The 20,028-nt window shown below is 38.3% G+C and overlaps 1 protein-coding gene across 4 annotated transcripts in view; it reads right to left on the reverse strand.

Annotated features, from left to right (window-relative positions):
* ARHGEF7 (Rho guanine nucleotide exchange factor 7) overlaps window positions 1-20,028 on the reverse strand; it is a 109,935-nt gene that overhangs the window by 14,925 nt on the left and 74,982 nt on the right. For all 4 annotated transcript variants that reach the window (XM_080364065.1, XM_080364066.1, XM_080364064.1 and 1 more), the window contains 9 exons: window positions 15,941-16,079; window positions 14,998-15,057; window positions 13,623-13,769; window positions 11,805-11,891; window positions 8,433-8,511; window positions 7,097-7,236; window positions 6,238-6,462; window positions 4,262-4,355; window positions 1,173-1,262 (listed from right to left, as the gene is read on the reverse strand). In XM_080364065.1, the coding sequence (XP_080220191.1) occupies window positions 1,173-1,262; window positions 4,262-4,355; window positions 6,238-6,462; window positions 7,097-7,236; window positions 8,433-8,511; window positions 11,805-11,891; window positions 13,623-13,769; window positions 14,998-15,057; window positions 15,941-16,079 (1,061 nt within the window). The remainder of the gene's footprint in view (window positions 1-1,172; window positions 1,263-4,261; window positions 4,356-6,237; window positions 6,463-7,096; window positions 7,237-8,432; window positions 8,512-11,804; window positions 11,892-13,622; window positions 13,770-14,997; window positions 15,058-15,940; window positions 16,080-20,028) is intronic.

Raw genomic sequence — 20,028 nt, forward strand, 5'->3', positions numbered from 1 at the left:
CAACTACAAAGTAGTTGGGTTTGTTTCAAGGTGATAATAGTAAGTAAAGACATATTGGAAAAATCCATAAACCAATGTGAACCAAAAGTTCACAACTGCATTTTGAGACTTCTCAACTGTCAGCATTGAATTGCTTTTGCTTGGAAGCAAAACAGGCACAGGCACTGTGGGTAGTAGTAACAGTGATTAATGCTGCAAATTTAAACAGCTTAAGTGAACAAGGAGTAAGTTATAATGTCCACTCTTCTAGTTCCTGACAACAGCAAAACCAGACAAGTACGTCAGGATCATTAATTATACTGTGTTCCAAGGATCGAAGAACAGTGCAAAACTGTGCAAAGTGGAACAAAGGCAACAGCATTTTCTCCTTCCTCGTGTAAATATAACACATGCTGGTGGACTCCCCTGCTTTGCGCAATGTTTTACTTACAAGACAGAGGGACCTCCACATGGCAACCTTGATTTGGGTTAAATGAAGTAGGACCCCAGAGGCATGTTACAGGTTTGCAATATGCTTGATATTGATCTGAGAAGCTAAAAATGGCTTTAAACAACACACAGACCTGAGAACAATTTCTCCTAGAATTATGAGATAGGATGAAAATTTGTAATTAATACTAAAAGCACCCAGTGGCAATAAAAGAAGTAGTTTTTATAGGTCTAGGTTACTTTTTCATAGCAAAAATCTTTGTTGAACAGAACAAGACATATAAACTCCTCCAAAATTAAGACTTGTTCTTCATTCATCCTCATTACTTACCAGCTTCTTGAACTTTATCAAAAAGCAGAGTGATCAACTGTCATATTCAGTTCAGTCACCTCTCCTTTATCAGTGAAGGTTTTAAACCATGAGAAGTAGTTACTGTAGTTTTGGTGTTTTGTTTTGGTTTTGTTTGTTTGTTTTGTTGTTGTTTTGGGGGTGGGGTTTTTTTGGTTGTGTTTTTGGTTGGTTGGTTTTGGTTTTGTTTTTATAAATACTGAAAGAATTATTGTCTCTAACCAGGGACCTTGATGTCCAATTCTTAAACACTCAGCACTGATAGTAAGCCAGAAGCACATTATTACTTCTTCCTGGTCCAACCTGCTACTTGCAAACGCCTGAGAACCTCTCATTTTTTTGCAAACTATCTAATTTGTGTTTTAGTTAGCCACATCAGTATTTTCTAACTTACTTGAATTTAGTGTTTGACGTGTTTTGGCACTTGTGCAATATGCTTCAATGACTTTAAGAATTTGAGCATCTTCTTCTAAAGCAGCTGTACCTAGAATCAATGGGAAAAACAGAATTTTAAACATAATGTTTCTTAACACAGAAAAGCCTCTGTAAATCACTATGTTTCAATGGAGACCAAAGTTCACTCTAATAAAAAAAAATGATCTTAATCATCCCATTTTAAAGAAAACTTTGACGAGCAAAAGTAAAAGTTTAAAAAGAAAAAAATACTACTTTGAAATGCTTGAAAAAATGCTTGGAAGAGAACTCCAAGTCAGAGTAATTACGCACACATTCAAGAAATTTTCTGAGCATCTGAAGTTGCAAAGAACATGTTTTAAAGCGTGATCTCTCCAGTTCTAAACCAAACCGCCACTAAACCTAAAAAAACCACCCCGTATACCCTAGTTATTATAGACATAGTATTTCATTATTTAATCAAAGAAATCAAGGAACAGAATATTACAGTATCACAGTATGTTTGGGATTGGAAGGGACCTCAAAAGATCATCTAGTCCAATCCCCCTGCTGGAGCAGGAACGCCTAGGTGAGGTCGCACAGGAACATGTCCAGGCGGGTTTTGAATGTCTCCAGAGAAGGAGACTCCACAACCCTCCTGGGCAGCCTGTTCCAGTGTCTGTCAGCCTCACTGAGAAGAAGTTTCTTCTCAAATTTAAGTGCACCTCTTGTGTTCCAGCTTGATCCCATTACCCCTTGTCCTATCATTGTTTGCCACCGAGAAGAGCCTGGCTCCATCCTCATGACACTCATCCTTTATATATTTATAAACATTAATAGGGTCAACTCTCAATCTCCTTTTCTCCAAACTAAAGAGACCCAGCCCCCTCAGCCTTTCTTCATAAGGGAGATGCTCCAATTCCTTAATCATCTTTCTTGTCCTATGCTGGACCCTCTCCAGCAGTTCCCTGTCCTTCTGTCCTTTCAAGATTCACACAAATCTTGAAAACTTTTAGATTTTGTATATGTATCAGATTTAACCCTTTTAACATTTTTCTCTGCAAACCTTGAAGAAAAAAAAACAGTCTCTAAGATCTTCTGCTTCATGAATCTGAGCTGCCTTCAACATAAAAAGGTAGTAGTAGTCTCTGTCAGCCAATGCATCCTGTTAGTTTTTGTGATTTGTTATCACCAGAACAAAGCCAACTGTCCAAACATTTGTCAGGATCAGCTGACAAGCTCACTGTTGAAGAAATTCTTTTGACCCAATAAATTTTCCTCACAGTTTAAGAGATTCAGGTACTCCAAAGTACAGGCTATTTCTCTTTCAAGTTAGGAAAAATAATTAGATTTCATTGTGGCTAGAATGCAGCACTGTATTATTACAGAAGCAGCACAAATATTTAACTTCTGAAATTAGTATCCTGAGAATACTCAGTTGAAATACCTTCCTTATTTTGGTGTGTCTGTTATAATGCTACTTTGACATAACAGTTCTCAAAATATAGCCCATAAATCCCCATTCCAGAGAAGTCAAATAATAAACCCAAAACTTGTTTATCAATAAGCTTTATGTTCAACAGAAGTTCCTCAGTGGAAAGCTTTTACAGGTCCACAAGATGGAAAAGGCTGAAGGAGCACTAACACATAACAAAAGCTTCTACTTACTGACACAAGAGAGAACAAAATAAAGAGATATCTACCAAGAATCAGTATTTCTGTTAAGTAACACACTTTGACTTACAGCCACCAAAAATCCCATTTATTAAGAGTTCTCTCCTACATACAAAATCCTGAAAAGTGTTAATTTAAGAGGAGTAAACTAATGAACCTGCAAGCTATAAGAGCCCCTCCTTCCCAAAATACAAAGTCACCTCTTCTCACTAGGTGTTCTTTAACAATTTCTAAATCTGCAAGTTGACAGCTTTACCGCTGTCATTACAACTACTGAATCTCCATCGTCCAAAATCTGAAATGATACGGTATTGCAGTACTTCCATTTTTCTTGAACATACACCATCCTGTAAGGACACAGAACATCACAGATGTACAAGGGGATGTTTCAGTTCAAGAACACAGGACTGCTTTGCCATACAAAATTCACATCACACTCAGAAGAACCTCTACCTTAGACAAACCAAGAGTGCCCTGAGGAAAAGCTTTTTCTCTCCAACACTACATAAACCAGTAAAGAGACAATGCTCATGATAACACACTTCATGCACTGAACACTCAAGGCACAGTCTCTATCTTAAAAAGCCCATGAGCAAAAGACAGAAACAGAAACTGCAAAATTTGCAGTAAAATAATCTGGCCTTCATATTAAATACCCCGTCTTTTACCAAGTAAGTGGATTATTCATTCAAAGTTATAAGGAAGAATTAGCGTGACAATGACAACTAAATGAATATTGTGTTTGCTTGATAACATTAATATTCGCCCATCCCAAATTACCCCAACATCGAGATTTTGACCCTTGTGCTTTTTATACATTAATCAATCACAGTTCAGTGTTGTTCTTCAGACTTCAAGCAATCTACAGCTCTGCAATTTATCTGGACACATGCACTAGCAAGTAACCTTATTTCTAGATTAGAGCAGACTGACTGATCTCAGAAAGAGTGGCTATGGAAGCAACTAGTCTTAGAAACAGCAGCACTACCCAGCTTCCCAACGCCCAGCTCAGCTGAAGCTCCTACCAGGATCAATTTAAGAACACAGCCACTAAGCATTCTGAAAAAATGGGATATTCTCTTCAAATTGTTTTTTTACAGTATTAAAAGACAGATTAACCTTACTGAACTTTACATGGCTCTACAGTCAACTTCACTTCCCTGTCTAGCATAGGACCTTCAGAAAAAAACATCCACTGGAGTCAACAGCAAGACTCTAGAAAGCAACTAATCCCATCATGACATAAGCACCCAATATGAATAAACCCATCCTCTGCAGATACGTCCCCCCAACTCCCCTGACAGGAGAGAGGAAACCAGATGACTGGGTTACACCATACATTTAACTTTCACAGAATTTAAACTGATGTTAATTCCAGCCTTTATATAATGCAGAAATTCGTGAAGTCTCTCTTACTTTTTCTCAGTGCAAACTCTTCATCTGATGGCTTCCGTTCTGGCTTGCGTTTGGGAAGCAGCTTTTTCATGGTTTTAGGGCTTTTACTGAGATCCTGTGTGGGGAAAATAAAGAGAGTAGAGCTTCTCTACAATATTTCAAAAGTTCAACCTCTGAGATGTACACAGTTACTAACTAGACATCTTTTTTACAGCACCAAAATTCAGTTTACTAATATTTGTTGGCACATCTGATTTGCCCGAACTGGCTGATTTCCTCTGTACACTTCCTCTGAGTATACACAAAGTCAGATATTTTATCTGTTCTACTAACAGAAATATACAGAAAAGTTGCTGCAAAAGCATGCAGGCTGTTTGGGAGCTAGAGCGAAGGGAAGAGGCAGGCACATATTAACACAGGTCTTTTTTCCTTAACTTTTGAAGGGACAACCCATTTTACTTGTGTACTCAGAAGCAGTTAAAAAAGGACCTAACAAGGAAGCTTGGCAGGTGGTATACTCTTCAAAGCCAGAATCTGTAAATATTTAGGTCTGTTCTTACAAAGCTCTACAGCAAAAACAAAAAAAAAAACCAGCAACAAATACAGCATTTCTGCTCAAAACGTGGTCATGCTAATTCACAGGAACAATGCTAGGTTACAGGAACAGAAGGAATATACTGGTCTACCCCTTACCTTAAGGATATAAGACATCCTCTATAAAAATACAGAACAAGAAAGTAAAAAGGTGAATGAGCGGGACTGACCAAAGAAAATGAAGATAGGTTTTGAATATTATTGTATGCTAAACATTGGAGAATTTAGTGTCCTACACATTTAACTTAAATTACAAAATGACCATAGGGTACAGCCAAACAGAACCTTTTGTAGCAACTGAGCCTAAATACTAACCTTCCAATTGCAAATGAGCTATCACTTTTTCCCTGTTGTCTAGGGGATTTATAGAAGAAAACGAAAAAGAGACACCACACACAGCCACCACAAAAAAAAAACCACAGCCAGGCCACATTGAGGCACAGTTTTTAGGCTACAGTTTCTAAGAACCTGCAATTTACACGTGTGAAATAAAATCTTTCTGTCAATGTCTCACGCATGCAGAATAAAATATTCTTAGGCACAACTGCATGACTCTTTCTGGGCCTTGTTGCTTCACACTAAATCAGTATCATGAGCATGTATGACAAAGATACAGAAACAGGAGATATCATCAAGCCACAGAGCATTCAATATTCTCCTCCTTGCACACACGCAGACTTCCAACGCAAATCTAACATTTTCTTACTATTTACAAAACCACATAAAACGAAGGGGCAGAACCAAATTAACCTACCACCACATGTGTTTAAAACCATATGTTATTTATCTTGGAACAGATTCCCATTTAATACCATACGCTAATTAAAAACTACAATGGCATCTTAAAATCTAAGCTTTTTCTTTTTTTTGCTAATAGTAACATTAGCCATCAGATTCTTTTGAGTACAAAAACATTATGTATCCTTGACAGTTACCTTTTTTTTTTAAATATGCTATTGGTATAGTAACAAGAGTCAATTATACCGCCACAGCTGTTTAGAATAATTTGCTGCAGCACTTTGAAGCACCCTTACCCTACATACTTTGCAATGTGCTTAGCAAATAACTCACTTTGCAATAAGCGTATATGAACAACATAACAAACGAATTGCTAGTTTGAAAAAAAAAAAAAAAAAGAAAAAGTTTTATTTATTAACTGTATAAAGAGTGGAAATAAGTGGAAGCACTTGGGGGAGGCAGTTCCTTCTTAGCTGCAAGACTAAATCCCTGCATGAAATAACGAGCATACACTAGCCTATTACTACTGGTTCAGCATTGGCTGTTAAATCATCTTTATATAAAAACACACACAAAGCTGTAAAACGGTGGTGTGTGAAAAAGAAAGTTAAACTCCCCATTATAGGCCTGCTACAGAGTCACATTTCTTGGCTGTTGCCTCTCACCTCTTTATAGCAAAGAGCTGCTGAAGGCCGTAATGGGGGCGCAGGCCGTAAGCAGCTCAGACTCCAAGGCTTGGGGGTTTTTGGAGGTTCCAGAGGTCCCCAGTTTATCGTAGTGTGCGGAGTCCCATGATGCGACGGATGAGGGAGAGTATGGTACGCAGGAGTCAGCGGTATCGGCTTGCTGTCTGAATGCTTGCTGGAGGGTGTTACTGGATGGGAAGGAAGCTGCCAAGAGACACAAAGGTGACAGGAGTTATTATCATAATAAAGACAAAATATCATCAAGGATTGGTGAAATAATCTTGCTCGCCAGCTAGTGCTTCTGTTTATTACAGCTGGCCTTTGAAAATTTCGACACTAAATTATTATTTTGAAAAATGGAGCTTAAAGGAATTTTTAATTGTCTACCACAGACAAGCAAACACTAAAAGAGTAACAGCTATGAGCAGCCCTGCTCCCACTTCTCTCACAGCTAAGGACAGAGCTAAATTTAGATCCGTTCACATCCAACAACTCAAGTGTAGAACCCAAAAGAAGGTACTTAAGGCAATTTTTTTCTCCACAGCCTGCCAAATACATACATAAACTATGGTGACATATTACTTGGTCAAAATAGAAAAAGTAATGATAATTAGTTTTCTTTTTAGGCTGTTAAACTGTTATAAGAAGATGTAAGCATTTTATTCTTTGTTCACACAACTAAAAATCAGAATCATCTTTTGACCCACTAAACTGAAGTCATAACATTCAGTTCTTGTTACTAATGGCTTTAAGAATGCTTTACATAGTGGTATATTTGCCAGATAACCTAATTCTGCATATGCTGCTTATTTGCTTCAATCCAGAAGCTATTACTTACTGTGTGAGATGGCACAGAGTGAGGTTTAATCGTGGGATTCCCGACAGTTGTGACTTTGGTTTGCTTCTGCAGGTGATCCACCCATTCATGTAAATCTTGTTGGTTGTTACAAGACACTAGTATCCTTTCAATCATATTTCCTAGGTGACAGAAAACAGGAGATGTAAGAAACCACAGAAAAACAATTTAGTCAATCTGACATGATTATAAAGACATTAATTCCCTAAACCATTATATCCCCCTAGGTATTGAGCAAAAATTTTAACCTGTATTTTCAGTACAACAGCATCTCACTTTTCCAGATTATAATAATAGACGTTTCCTCCATGTATTTGTTCCTGTGCCAAGCACAGGAGCTCCACCTTTTTTCCCCACCTCTAATAATGAAACACAACCTTTAATGATAAGAAATAAATGTAAGAGACCAGCTGATTTAGCAGCCTTATGGTTCTCCATGCTCCCAAGAAAAGCAATCATATAGCCTAAAATGTCATTCTGGAGTCTATAAGCTACAATGTAAAAAGTTATAAAATCTCTCAGGAAAAAAAAAAGTATAAGGTTGGTCTGAACCTAATACTAAAGCTCAGACAAATGTCACTCGGGAAAACAATCTTAATTAAAAATTACTTTAATTTCTGCAGTTAACTCCATTTTAACCCATCACATTCCTCATGTAAAACCAGCTATAGATATAATCTCAGAAAAAAATGCACCATCGACAGCGTTTTCTCCTCTGCCTCACAGCACTGACGTGTGACACTGCCTGCTGCTTGAGAGAGTCAAAAATTACTTCACTTAAATGCAACTTGCTTGCTGACAGAATTGATCCAAGAAACAAATGAAGATACGAAGTTTCACTGTGTGGACCCTGCTCCCACTGTCCTTTAAATCTCCCATGGAAATAAGGTACAAGCTGGAACAAATGACTTGACAGAAATTACCCAAAGTGAGCACAACTGCAACCATCATTAGCAGATATGCTAAAGGTCTCAGGAAAGAAGTGGACTATTTCTAAAAGAAATCTCTTGCTTAAAGCCTTTCCAGAGTCTCTAGAATTTCTTTTCAAGTGAGCAGCGTATTTGGAACTGCTTCATTATAAAGGACCTTCTCTAAGGCTACTGTCTCCATTCATTAAAATACAGAAATACAGGGGAGAATCCCACACAAGGACCATTTGTTAACTGCCTAAGACAAGCAGTAAAAAGCAGCTTTCAAGCCAGAGCTTGGTCACCCTCACAATGAAAAAGTTTTTCCATCTGTTCAGATATAGCATTCAATGTTCAAAGTGGCATATCCTGGAGAAAGCAGTAAACATAAAAATATTTATGGTCAATACCTGATATTTCAAATGCATTTTTATGGTTTTCACTGTCTTCTAGCTTTGTGATAGTCATTCCTGTCGTTGGCAGTTTTCCCTAAATAAAAGAGAAGGCAAAAAAAAAGCAGTAACACTGAAGTTAAATCCAAAATACACAAAAATATTACCAAGTAAAGAATATATACATTCAAAACACTGAACAAAAACATAAACACATGCATACTGATAGGCCTTTTTTAAAAAAAGCTACAAAAACACCTCATAATGGAAGTTTTTAATATGCCAAACTTTTGCAAATGACACCTGTGACTATGCAAGCTATGAAATCCATACAAACATTAACAGTAGTCAGTAATCATTGCCACAGGTTCTTGGAACCGAGACCTTCAGGGTCATCCATATTACATGATTAGAGGCAATGGTGACTCATCTTTAAGCACATTTGTTTGCAAACTGTTTGATTAGCTCTCAAAATAAGGTTTGTGGTGCAAGTAGATTTAGAAAAGAAGACTTCACTAAACAAACGCATCAGTTACTTTGTGAAGATTTATGTCTTTAAAAACCTCACAACTGAATTCACTCACAGAAATATTTGGGGAAAGAAAGCAAAAGACGTAAAACCACTTTTGAATTTGTAAAGTTTCAGGAGAACATATTAATTTTGAACAAGATAACCTTTCATTTTAAACCCAGTCAAGCTGGAAAAAAATGTCAGTTTAGGCTAACTCTGTGAACCTTTAGAAACACAGAAAAATAAATAAGACTGAATACTGTCAGGATGAAAGGGTTTACCAAAAACGCAACTTTAATAATAAAGTTATTTAAGACAGATCCTGTATTCTCCTGCACAGATACACTATTCAGCACACACTGGCAAAAGCACAAATACTATGTACTGTGGAATTTTCGCTCCAATGGAGAGGGAAAAAAAACCCTACAACTTTTTTTTTCTTTCCTAATGACTGCAGAATAGACAAAGGTTTCTTAGAAGCTTGGAAACTAAAAATATCGGAAAGTTGATATTCTGTATGCACAGAACATGCTCAAGCCCAAGATGCCAAAGAGAAAAGACAAGTTTTCTTGCAACAGCCTTCCTGCTGAAGGAAACATGGTGGTGTCGTGTGCTACAAGACAGCCTAAAACTGTCTCTTCTGGTTTCCTGCGTTTGCTGGTTCGTGAAGAACACAACATACAGCTGCAATGAAAGAGAGGTGCAAGGACTGCTAACAGAGGTGAAGAGGGAATACAGGGATACACCAAGCTAAAGACTGGTGACAGAAAACAAAGATCACCTGAGCCACATGCAGAGGAAAAAGTACCAAGTCAGCGTAACACAGAGAAAATGGAACTGAACTCATGAATCATTTATATTCCCTTGCTTTCAACAAAACCGTGAAGCCATTTTGTACGGTTTGTGCACCTTGTGGCTTTGGTTTACCACTGCTAAAAGTTCTTCCAATGAGCTCATGCGGCAGATACCAGCACTATAAACCAGAACATCTGAAGGCTGCTGATAAATGGAATATTCAGGAACACAGGGAGGATGTACTGTGGGATGCTGCCAGCAGTCGCATCGTTTCCCTGGGAATGACTGAGGGAGCTGCATCACCTTCTGTGCCTATCCATCCCACTTCTGAGACAAGAATCCCAGAAGACGAGGTGGCCCACTTTAAACAATAGTCAGACACAAACAGTGATGAAATTATTTTGCCTGGCTATGAATCATTAATATCTGAGAAGTTCTCAGTGTTGGGAAAAATCATGTGAGAGGTTACAAGTTTTGCATTCCAGAGGGATGGACGAAACACACTATGAAAGGGCTGTGGCCGTAATGAACAACGCTGTGTGTCTGGGGGACACGATGGGAGTGAGGAGGAAGAAATCCAAGTGATGTCCAATAGCAGAGCAAAATTCTAGCCTGACAGATTCATTCTTTAACAGACTACATTTTGTTAACACACTACATTTCCAGCTGGTTGTCTTTGTAACCAGTAGAAAAGAATCTTCTTTTGTCAGAATTCTGGATGTGTCACCTGAGATACAGGGCTCACCTGCCTTTTCCAATATCTTTTTTCCATCCATGTTGGGATAAAGCAGTGCCCAAAATTTCTGAAGAGCAGCACAAACCTAAGACAAGACTTATTGTGCATTTCAACCACCTAATGCAACACAGTCTCAGACAAATCCCGCTCCTACCATGGCAGGTTAAGATATGAATCCAAACATGAATTTTGAAATTTAGCTTTTAAAAAGTTTGTGACTAGATGTAGCCAATCACATAGGAACCCCAAATGACTACTCGTCAGCATTCCTTCATGGCAGATGAATCACTGCTCAGGAGAAAGGAACAAACTGCTCAAGAGCCTGACTGACAGAAGTACTTACAGCAGGCAAAATCTCAGGGCTCCTTTTAGAACTTTTGGTGTTTTACTGCAATGCCTGGAAACCACATGACAATACTTGAAGAACATACATAAAGATTCCAGAAACTCATCGACTGTGCATTTAACTTCACCTCTCAGGGTTCTTTGAAACTACACACCCAGAATGCAGATGCTTCTGCAAAACATGTCCTAGAGGTACAGGGGAGCCAACCTGATTGGCACTGACCTTCCCGCACTACAGCAGAGCTGCTCTGTTTCTGTAGTGGGGAAACAGGTGAGAAGAATTAAGCTGGGAAACTTGCTAGAGAGCCCAAAGACCATGTCTACCAACAGGAAGCAGTGGATTTGTGAAGTGAAACATGGTGCTAAGGACCTGAAGGGCACATTGTTATGTATTTCTGGTGGTGCCACACTGGGCTAAGCTCTAGGCTGAGGCCAGTCCATGGACTTGATCTGTGCCAGTAGTTGGAGCAGATCAGGTGTATTTGAGGACCATACCTTCCAGTTCAGCTTCACCCAGGGGGAGACTAGCCTGAGAGACCTGAGACTCATTCTACACTGTGACACACGTATCAGTCAACAACGAAAACCGGAAGATTCATTTCAAAAGCGCTCTGCTGATTCAAACATCGAATGCTCACGAAGACACGCAGTCTACGTAATTGTGTAAGACTGGAGCAGCCACTGGAAGGGCACGAACAAACCCGCCTCACAACAGCATCATCTTCTACATGGATCTGAAAAGCCACTGATACCTCCTCTTATTAGCTGCTACTAACAAGCTAGAAAAAAAAACCACCTTGCTGACAGCCACAGCTACAAAAATCGTACCCAGGCTTCTAGCCCAGAATTTTATAAAACTGAGGACCAGTTCTTATTGCAGAAATTACCTTTTATCTTTATAAATGCAGAATTTTAATAATTTTTCCAAGTTTCTGTGAAATACCATTTAGAAGAAAGCCACCCCCCAACACATTTATACACATATGCACACATATTACTTTACCTGATAGATAAACCCACTCATTCTCGGGCTGGCAGACAACATTAGCAAAATGTTAGGGAAGAGAAGAAGATACCTTTCATTCTTTTCCTTATCAAAAGAAGAAAATGAAAAAGTAAATACAACATCACAAGCCCCCTCCCCCTCTTCTTCTGCTTTATATTGCTAAAAACTACCATCAATGTTACAACTCTGTAATTACTCCACAAATATTTGGCTACAGAATTATTTGGTTTTCTATTTGAGAAGTGTTAGTAGCACAGGCCTATACTTCTTCAGAAATTTTACAGTCTGGGTGAAATACTGACCTTATTTAACATGATAACAAATGTTTTGCTGATTTCAGCATGACCAAAATTACACCTTGTATATATTTCTTAATATTATTTAGATGGATGCTGTTACAGACTATGCTGTCAAGACTGTGGTCTCTCAAATTGGAGAGATCAGGTTTTTTGTTTGATGTTACATTATACCCCAAAGAAGAAAATTAAGATAAAAGTAGTAATACTTATATTTGCAACAAAAACACTCATTACTTTGTTCTGGTTTTAACTGCTGGTTTCACTTATGAAGCTGTTCTTTGTTTTATGAGAGTGTTTTTATGGAAGAAAGAAAAGGTTTACTCAATCTACTGCTATAGACAAACAATGAAAGAGAGAAGCATTAAGGTATAATGTTTTAATTTTAATGACAAAACAAGTATATCCATTGACAAAGCCATCATCTCAACTTCAAGTATCTTTGCAAAACAATGCAAGTCCTTCCCAAGTTTTAATGTTTCTATCTGTTTTTCAGTAAACCTTTACAAATACAGATGTGATTTTTAAAAAGACAAAACTCAAACAAATTGCTTTTACACAAACACTGTTCTGTATCTAGTAAAAAAGTTGTAATATTAGGCAAAAACTTCTAGAAGTCCGTTGCATTTGACATTTTAGCTCCTGATGAGAATGGGGGATGGGGTGGTGTTTTGGTTTTAAGACTACAAGAAGAGACATGACTGCAGAAGATGCACTACCAGCTCTATTGAATCTTATTTAACAGCTAACAAAATATCTGAGAGAAAAATACCAGGTGACAAATTTTGAGATATTCAGTTCCATAAACACTTTACTCTTTCTTCTTATTTATGCACATCTTTGTTCTAAGGGAGGAAACTGACTGAATGAGGTCGCAATTCAAAAGCCCCCACCAAGTTCAAAGCTTCATTGATTATCCAGGGAAAGAACTTACAGAACAAAAATGTCACCAATCTGTGTAACACTTCCTATAGCACTTGCTTTTAAGATTATTTTAACATTATTTCTGGTCAGACAACATTTTATTTGTGTTTGAAGTGTCACTTTCGACTTTTTAATGTCTGTTCTTATTCTATTTTTCCAAAACCAGTTAGTTCTCAATCTTGTATTTCAAAATTTACTACTTGAGAAATATGCCCAATAAAGCAAGGAAAAAGTGTACCTCGGACAACTGAAACTTCTAAGTTTTTGCTATTTAAAACACACAATAATAACTGCTATGCAAAATGATCCTGTAACATAACTTCATATGGAGAAACCTGTTTAACTATGCACTTTGAAAACAGTCCTGCAAAATCATCTTATATTTGGTTGTGTTTCAGTTAATTTTACAGATGAGACCATCCATCTTCAAGAAAATTTATTTCATTCTTTGTAATAAAAGCCTTGAATCAGCAAAGATTTTAGTCCAGATTAGTATCTCTGAAGCATTTTGTTTATTTCTGCTGTATAATGATTACAATTAATTGTATTATACACAAAACAGAAAGAAAGATAGCAAATATGAAAAGGACATTACCTCGTTTCCAGCGCACTGAATCATGACCTGGGACATGTAAATCACATTGCCAAGTGTTTTAATATCCTCTCCCTCCCAACAACGGATTGCTTCTGTCAGTATCTGTAGTTCAAGTTCTTTCCGTTTCCGCACTTCTTGACATTGTGCCTAACAAACGTAGGGAAAAACACCATGTCCATCAAAGCCATCAATTTGGAGCAGTTTAGGGTTAGAAATACCACTACAGTTGCATTTACCGTAGTACAGAGAAGACAGCATCTAACCTGAAGCATTTTCATTTAGGTGACTATTACCAATATTTCTTATAAAACTAGTTTTGCTAACTTCAACGTTATTACTTTCCCTTTCAATACACTGGCTTCAATGACCACCCAAATTGATAGTGATATCTCCGTTTCTCAAATTTCTTCTTCCTTTACAATTTAGATGTCTGTACTTCCAACCAGAAAGGGCTGGGCTCAGCAGAAAAGAGTAACACAGTTGTCACAAATACACTTGACTACACAACAAAGCACCTTTCTTCAATAAAAAGAGCCACGCGAATTGTGCAAACTGTGAGTGTGTATAAGCCTGTGTTCCTATTTTTATTAAATGTCTCCAACCTGCTCTACTACCTATACACACATTCATTTGAATTTTTCTCAGAAAGAATTGTTTCCTCTTGTTTGTCAAGAATGGGATCCCCAAAACTCCTCTGAACAGATAACACCAAATTTTCTGCTTTAAAAAATAAAAAAACAGATGTCAGCTTACCACCAGCACACACTCCTAACAAAAAGCACAAAACATTAAGTTTATTGTAACTGAGAGCACATCAAGTACACACTTGTGGTAGCTGCAGCGTGGGGGCTTTTTCTGTCTTTTTGTTGTTGTTTGGTTAGTTTGCTTTTTACAGACAATAATAGACAGCTCATCTGTCCAAATTAGGCTTCCTGGTCCAGTTACTACTAGAAGTTTTGTATCTTCTGAACTTCACTAGCACCTTCCCCCTCATCCTCTCTCCCCCAGCTCCACCATTCCCTAGACAAAACCCACTAGAGAAAAAACAAAGAAAATACATTCAAGCTTTGCAAAGAAGCCCTTCCTTGTGACACCAGTTATGCTAACTCTAGTAGAGAGGGAGATAAAGCACAAGCGAGAGGACAGACCAAGAGATGCAGAACACTTGTGTGGCTCTTAAATCAGTCTGTTTGCCATAACTCCCCAGCAAATTACCATCCTTACTTTACCCACAAACAGCATCAATTTCCAGGCTTTCAAAAATTGCTTATACAAACATTTATAAAAAAGCTTAAGTTTTTTAAAGCAATAGGAGAGGGATGATATTAGAAAATATTCTACTTATAATACATAATCTATATTTTATCACTCTTACTGAAAGATTTTTGAAGGCGGTCATGGATTTTTGAATATCTGGACGATCCGGATGATAATCCTAAAAACAACAGAGAAAACACACAAAAACTTCAGTTCTAGTAATATTAATAAAAAATTTGTAGAGGCTTAACTAAAAACAAATAAACAATTCCGTAAAATAGAAGATGTAGATCTATCTGCTCTCTTTTCAGAGCCTTCTTACTCTTGTATACTGGTGGCTTGTAGTAAAATTGAAGAGCCACTTATAACATTCCTACTTATGCTCGAAATAGAGCCAAGAAAGTTTGACAAGACCTAGTGGACAAGAGACTTTGAAATCCTAAAAGGAAAGTGCTTATTTTAAAGAATTTTATTAGGCATGTTAGCTTTGTGAAATTAGATTCCTTACAGACTAGTATGCACCATCATCACTGACTGACAAACCAAATTGTGTGACAAGAAAAAGACGCAAGAGCTTTCTATTTCTATCCATCCTTCACACTCCAAAGAAAATCTAACCTATAAAATGCCAAGGCGGAAAGAGTAGCTCCTCAAACATCTTCCTGTATTGGAAAGATAATTTTGGATGGTGTTCAGTAGAAGTCAAAGTGACTGTGTGGGTGACATGCTTGACACACTGAGGTCCTGAGAAGCAGCACTCCTTCCAGAAGACAGAGTAGCCTCAAGCAGCATGCAGGAGACACATTCAATGTCAAGTAAATAAAAGATCCTGCACAACTGTTCTAGGAGTGAAAATTAGCTCCTCTGGCTAGTTTTACCTTAAACATTTAGCTTTTACAGGAATTTTTACTGAGTTTTAAACCATTGCAGCCCATATTTTTGATGGCTGACGGAAGAGCAAATAAATGTAATTTTGGGTCCCATCATGTTTGACATGTACCTTTAAAATAATTGTTGTCAAATCATCATTAAGCTGGAACATAAATGCTGATAAGATATACCTCCATGTGCCTTTCAAGTTCTTTGAGTAACGTGGGGTATTTATCCAGACGCATAAAAGGTTTGCTGAGGCCTGTGGTCAGTACAAGGATCCCAGGGCTGCTGGCACCTTTCATCTCCATGAATTCTCCTAGCTCCTCACTGCGTACACAAGATATTTGAGCAAATTAATATCAAATTACCAAGACAATGAAAACCACATTGGATATTTCATTTCAGTCTTTCATTCACAATGAAATCTGCCAACAAAACAAAAAGCCAAAGAAATCAAAAAGTAATTCAAGTACAAATTAAGCACTGTGAGCAGTTTCTGCATTAAATAAAATATGTGAACAAAGACATTTGCAGATTTGGGGTCCATCCAGGGAACAAGAGACATAGGATCAAACCTACCATCCTAGGCAAATGATGCTCAAAGACAGCTCCAAACAACAATTACAGAATAAAGCCATTTGAGCTATGTAGTATTACTGAGCCCGCCCTTCTAGTAAAATGACACGTAACCTTAGAGGTGGTTTACACAGGTAATACACAAGCATAAATGTGCTTATGGCTTCATACTTAACCAAGTATCAATATTTTTAAGGTGTCAAGGCACTAATAGGAAGACACAGAATGTTTCTGAATCTTTTTTCCTCCTACAGGTACACGTTTAATGAGCTCATTTCACACACCCAAGGTGTGACTGCAACATGACCAACTAACCAGTAGCCACACAAATGGCACAGCACAGTAGAAATAATTACTGGGCAATCTATTATAAAACGAGTTCGGGTTTCACTGGGGGTGTACTTACACAACACATTTGTTTTGACAGCAAAGCTGCTGTAAAAAATCCATGCTCTCCAAATACCATGAACTGCTACTTCCCCTGTCCACACAGTTTTTCATATTGGAATCATTTTCAAGAACTGGCCCAGCCCTTCAACTTTTTACATTAACTCACTTAAAAAAGCAGCTCATTCTGGCAATTTCAAGTCACTTTGCTAACAAGGAAACTTAAAATAGCTACATCTTCTGCTTCCTTATGAAGCACAGGTTTCGGAGAACTATGGTGAGGGACAAGCTTTTCTTGAGAATTAATTACTGGAAATAAAAGAAGTCCTCTCTGTGGGGAAACTAAGGTATGGCAGCATCTGGGCTGATTTCCAGGCTTCAGAAAACACAAGTTGCAGAAAAACTTGGGATTCTAAAGACAAAAATCTAAATAAAGGAAATTCAGAAAGCTGCTCATTAAAAAGATAACATCTTCTTGCATTCAAGCTGTGTCACTCTAGATGTCTGCAGATGGAATTGCTCATGTTTTAAGTCCGTGTTGCAGTAAATTAACTAGTTCTTCAGAAAACCCACAATAAAACGACTATTCTCATGTGACAGTCCTGTAAATTCTACTCTGAGGTATCCTGAAAGAACTTACTTTCTACTAACAGCATTACACTCCTGTAAGTCAGAATTACTACTTAGAACTTTTCTTCCCCTCCTTGGTTATTGGCATAGTCTCATTTTTCAAAGAAAGCCTTAGCCAGCTACCAGTTTCAGTACTTAGAATGTGTAAAAACAGCACGAAACAACAAACAGCAATAAAGGAGGAATGTTTGTACATCATGGTCACATTAACGAAAAGGGAAGGGCAAGGATCTCCAAACCTAGGGTATAGTGTTTCCATGCAGAAGTAAAAGCAAATCTTGACCTGCTCAATTTCCCTAGGAAAAAAAGGGCCAATAAGACACTGCCATAATACACTCAATTATCTGTGAGTCATGCTATATAAAATCATTACACAAAGACAAAACAGACCTCCCTGCCTCCCTCTCAAGACACACACACACTTCTTCCCCCCATGTCAGAAGTGACACTTAGCTTATTAACATCATTTGTCCAAACAGATGAAGAGAGGAGAATAAGAACATGAATCATGACCTACCCATCCCAATGTAGGTGCTTTACCCATCGTCCCACCCAGACCTCTCTCCTCCCGGCTGCTAAAGCTTCCCCAAGTTCACAGAAGGCACTTTTCTATACAGTTTACTTCAACGTCAGCTTGACTTCAGATTAGTTAACTGGTATTTAGTTACACTACACTACTTAAATACATTAAGCACCATTTCTGAATTATCATCACACCACCTCCTTCAGAGTACTTCACCCCCATTCTGACCAGGCCCAGGCACTCCTCAGTGCACAGATTTCTGCAATTCCTGCTGTACTCAACTGCAGAGTCAAGAAAGCAAGTGAGGGGACTTCCCAACACCCATTTTGCATTTTAAAGATGCAAAGAGAGGGGCTGGGCACCCTTGGGAATGCCCACAGCTCCACCAGGCAGCCCTTGCTACAGCCCTCTCAAGAGGGATGTGTCAGCAACTCCAGGCCTCCTAAATTCAGCTTGCGACATGATCAGGTTTTAGCCAAACTTAAAACCCACTGGAAAACCTTCTACAGTACCTTGCATGGAAAAAAATATAATAATGCAACACAGATAAACGTGAATACTTTCTAAGCTTAAATTTAGACTTAAGAAGCTGGCCAACTCTGAATACCTAGAACCTGAAGACCCACTTTGCCTTATGCTTTCTCAGTCACAGCCCTTACTCAGCACAAAAATCACACCAACTTCAGAACTTGACAACTGATTTGGTGGCACCCTAAACAAGACTCAGGATTTTGACTCATGTTTCAGTTTTACAGCTTTACCAGCTACTTAGTCACTGAGGATTCAGGGTAATTCACTGGAACACTAAGCTCAATGGTGGTACCTCCTCTTCTCCTGACTCACCTGGAAGCAGCTGTTTCCAGCAAGGTGATGGGGTGGACAAAAAAGGGTATGGCACCCAGTTTCCACAGGAATCTTTACCACAGCTCACTTGAGAAAGCCCATTGGTCTTAGGGCACTCAGGGCTTTTAAATTTCAACTCACCGTGCATATGACACTGATCACATGTACGCTACTGCTTTTGTTTCATCCACCAATTCTCTCTGCAAGCACCTCCACCATGCCAGCATCCAAATATCTGTCCTACTTGATATGCATCTTCAAGTCAACATTTAAACTCATTCTTTGCATCTTGTTTGCTCCAGCCAGATGCACAGCCTCTGCTGCCTAAGTTGATCAACTATTCCCTTTACACAATCTGCTCCTCTTCCCTATTTCGGGCAGCACAATCCACGTGCATGTTTATGCAGCTTCTCTTTTCTCCCCAACAAACCAGCACGTTCTACTGGATGTGCCAATCGTGAATACCATAGGCCATTCAATTGAACATTGTTCTGAACAGCGCTGATTTTTGCCTTTAGATCTGCAAAGACACAAAAATCCTCATTCCTAATTACTTTGGCCATCTCCACATTGCTGGGTGCATACAAATGCACTATATAAATGGTATTTGCTGAGCTATCCATTAACACAATGCCTTTTTTTAACTTAATGTCTCTACAGTAGAATGAACACTGGCTACCATTTCACCCACATTCACATTTTTAATTTTCATTATCACTGTTCCAACGATTCTATGATTTCTTGGTGATTTAAGCATTATGAAACAGATGTGCCTGAAAACAGGAGAACACTCACTGTAGCCCAAATTAAAATTGACTACCTGGAAACCTGAAATAAAGACCTGGTATTATCTTGTTTTCACTGTCTACTCTGCAATCCCTTTAAGTAAAGGCAGTCTGTGGTTACACAATGTAGCAGCAGTTTCCAGGCCATTCATTGCTCCTTGACACAAGGTACTCGGCTGTTTTATCACCTCCCTTTTACTTATTCACAGTATAGGAACTTATATAGCAAGCTTAAACCTCAGCTCACTTGAAACGGACACAAAGTCCTGAAAAACACGCTTAGCAATGGCATCATCAGGAAGCCTTTTTCACTGAGCAGCGCTGATAGATGTAATTAAAACTGAATGATGTAGTTTTCCTCCCAATGTTCTCAAGAGGACAATGTTTTCTTTCATACGCTCCAGTGCTTCCTTCTGACAAGTTCTGACATGCCAGCTTGTTTTAACTCTGGTACAAATACACATGTACAGATTCTTTTGATACAATTGTACCCCAAATTTTGCCCGAGTGGTTCCATCACACAGACGCCATT

This window comes from Nesoenas mayeri, assembly GCF_963082525.1.
Source record: "Nesoenas mayeri genome assembly, chromosome: 1".
Taxonomy (NCBI): domain Eukaryota; kingdom Metazoa; phylum Chordata; class Aves; order Columbiformes; family Columbidae; genus Nesoenas; species Nesoenas mayeri.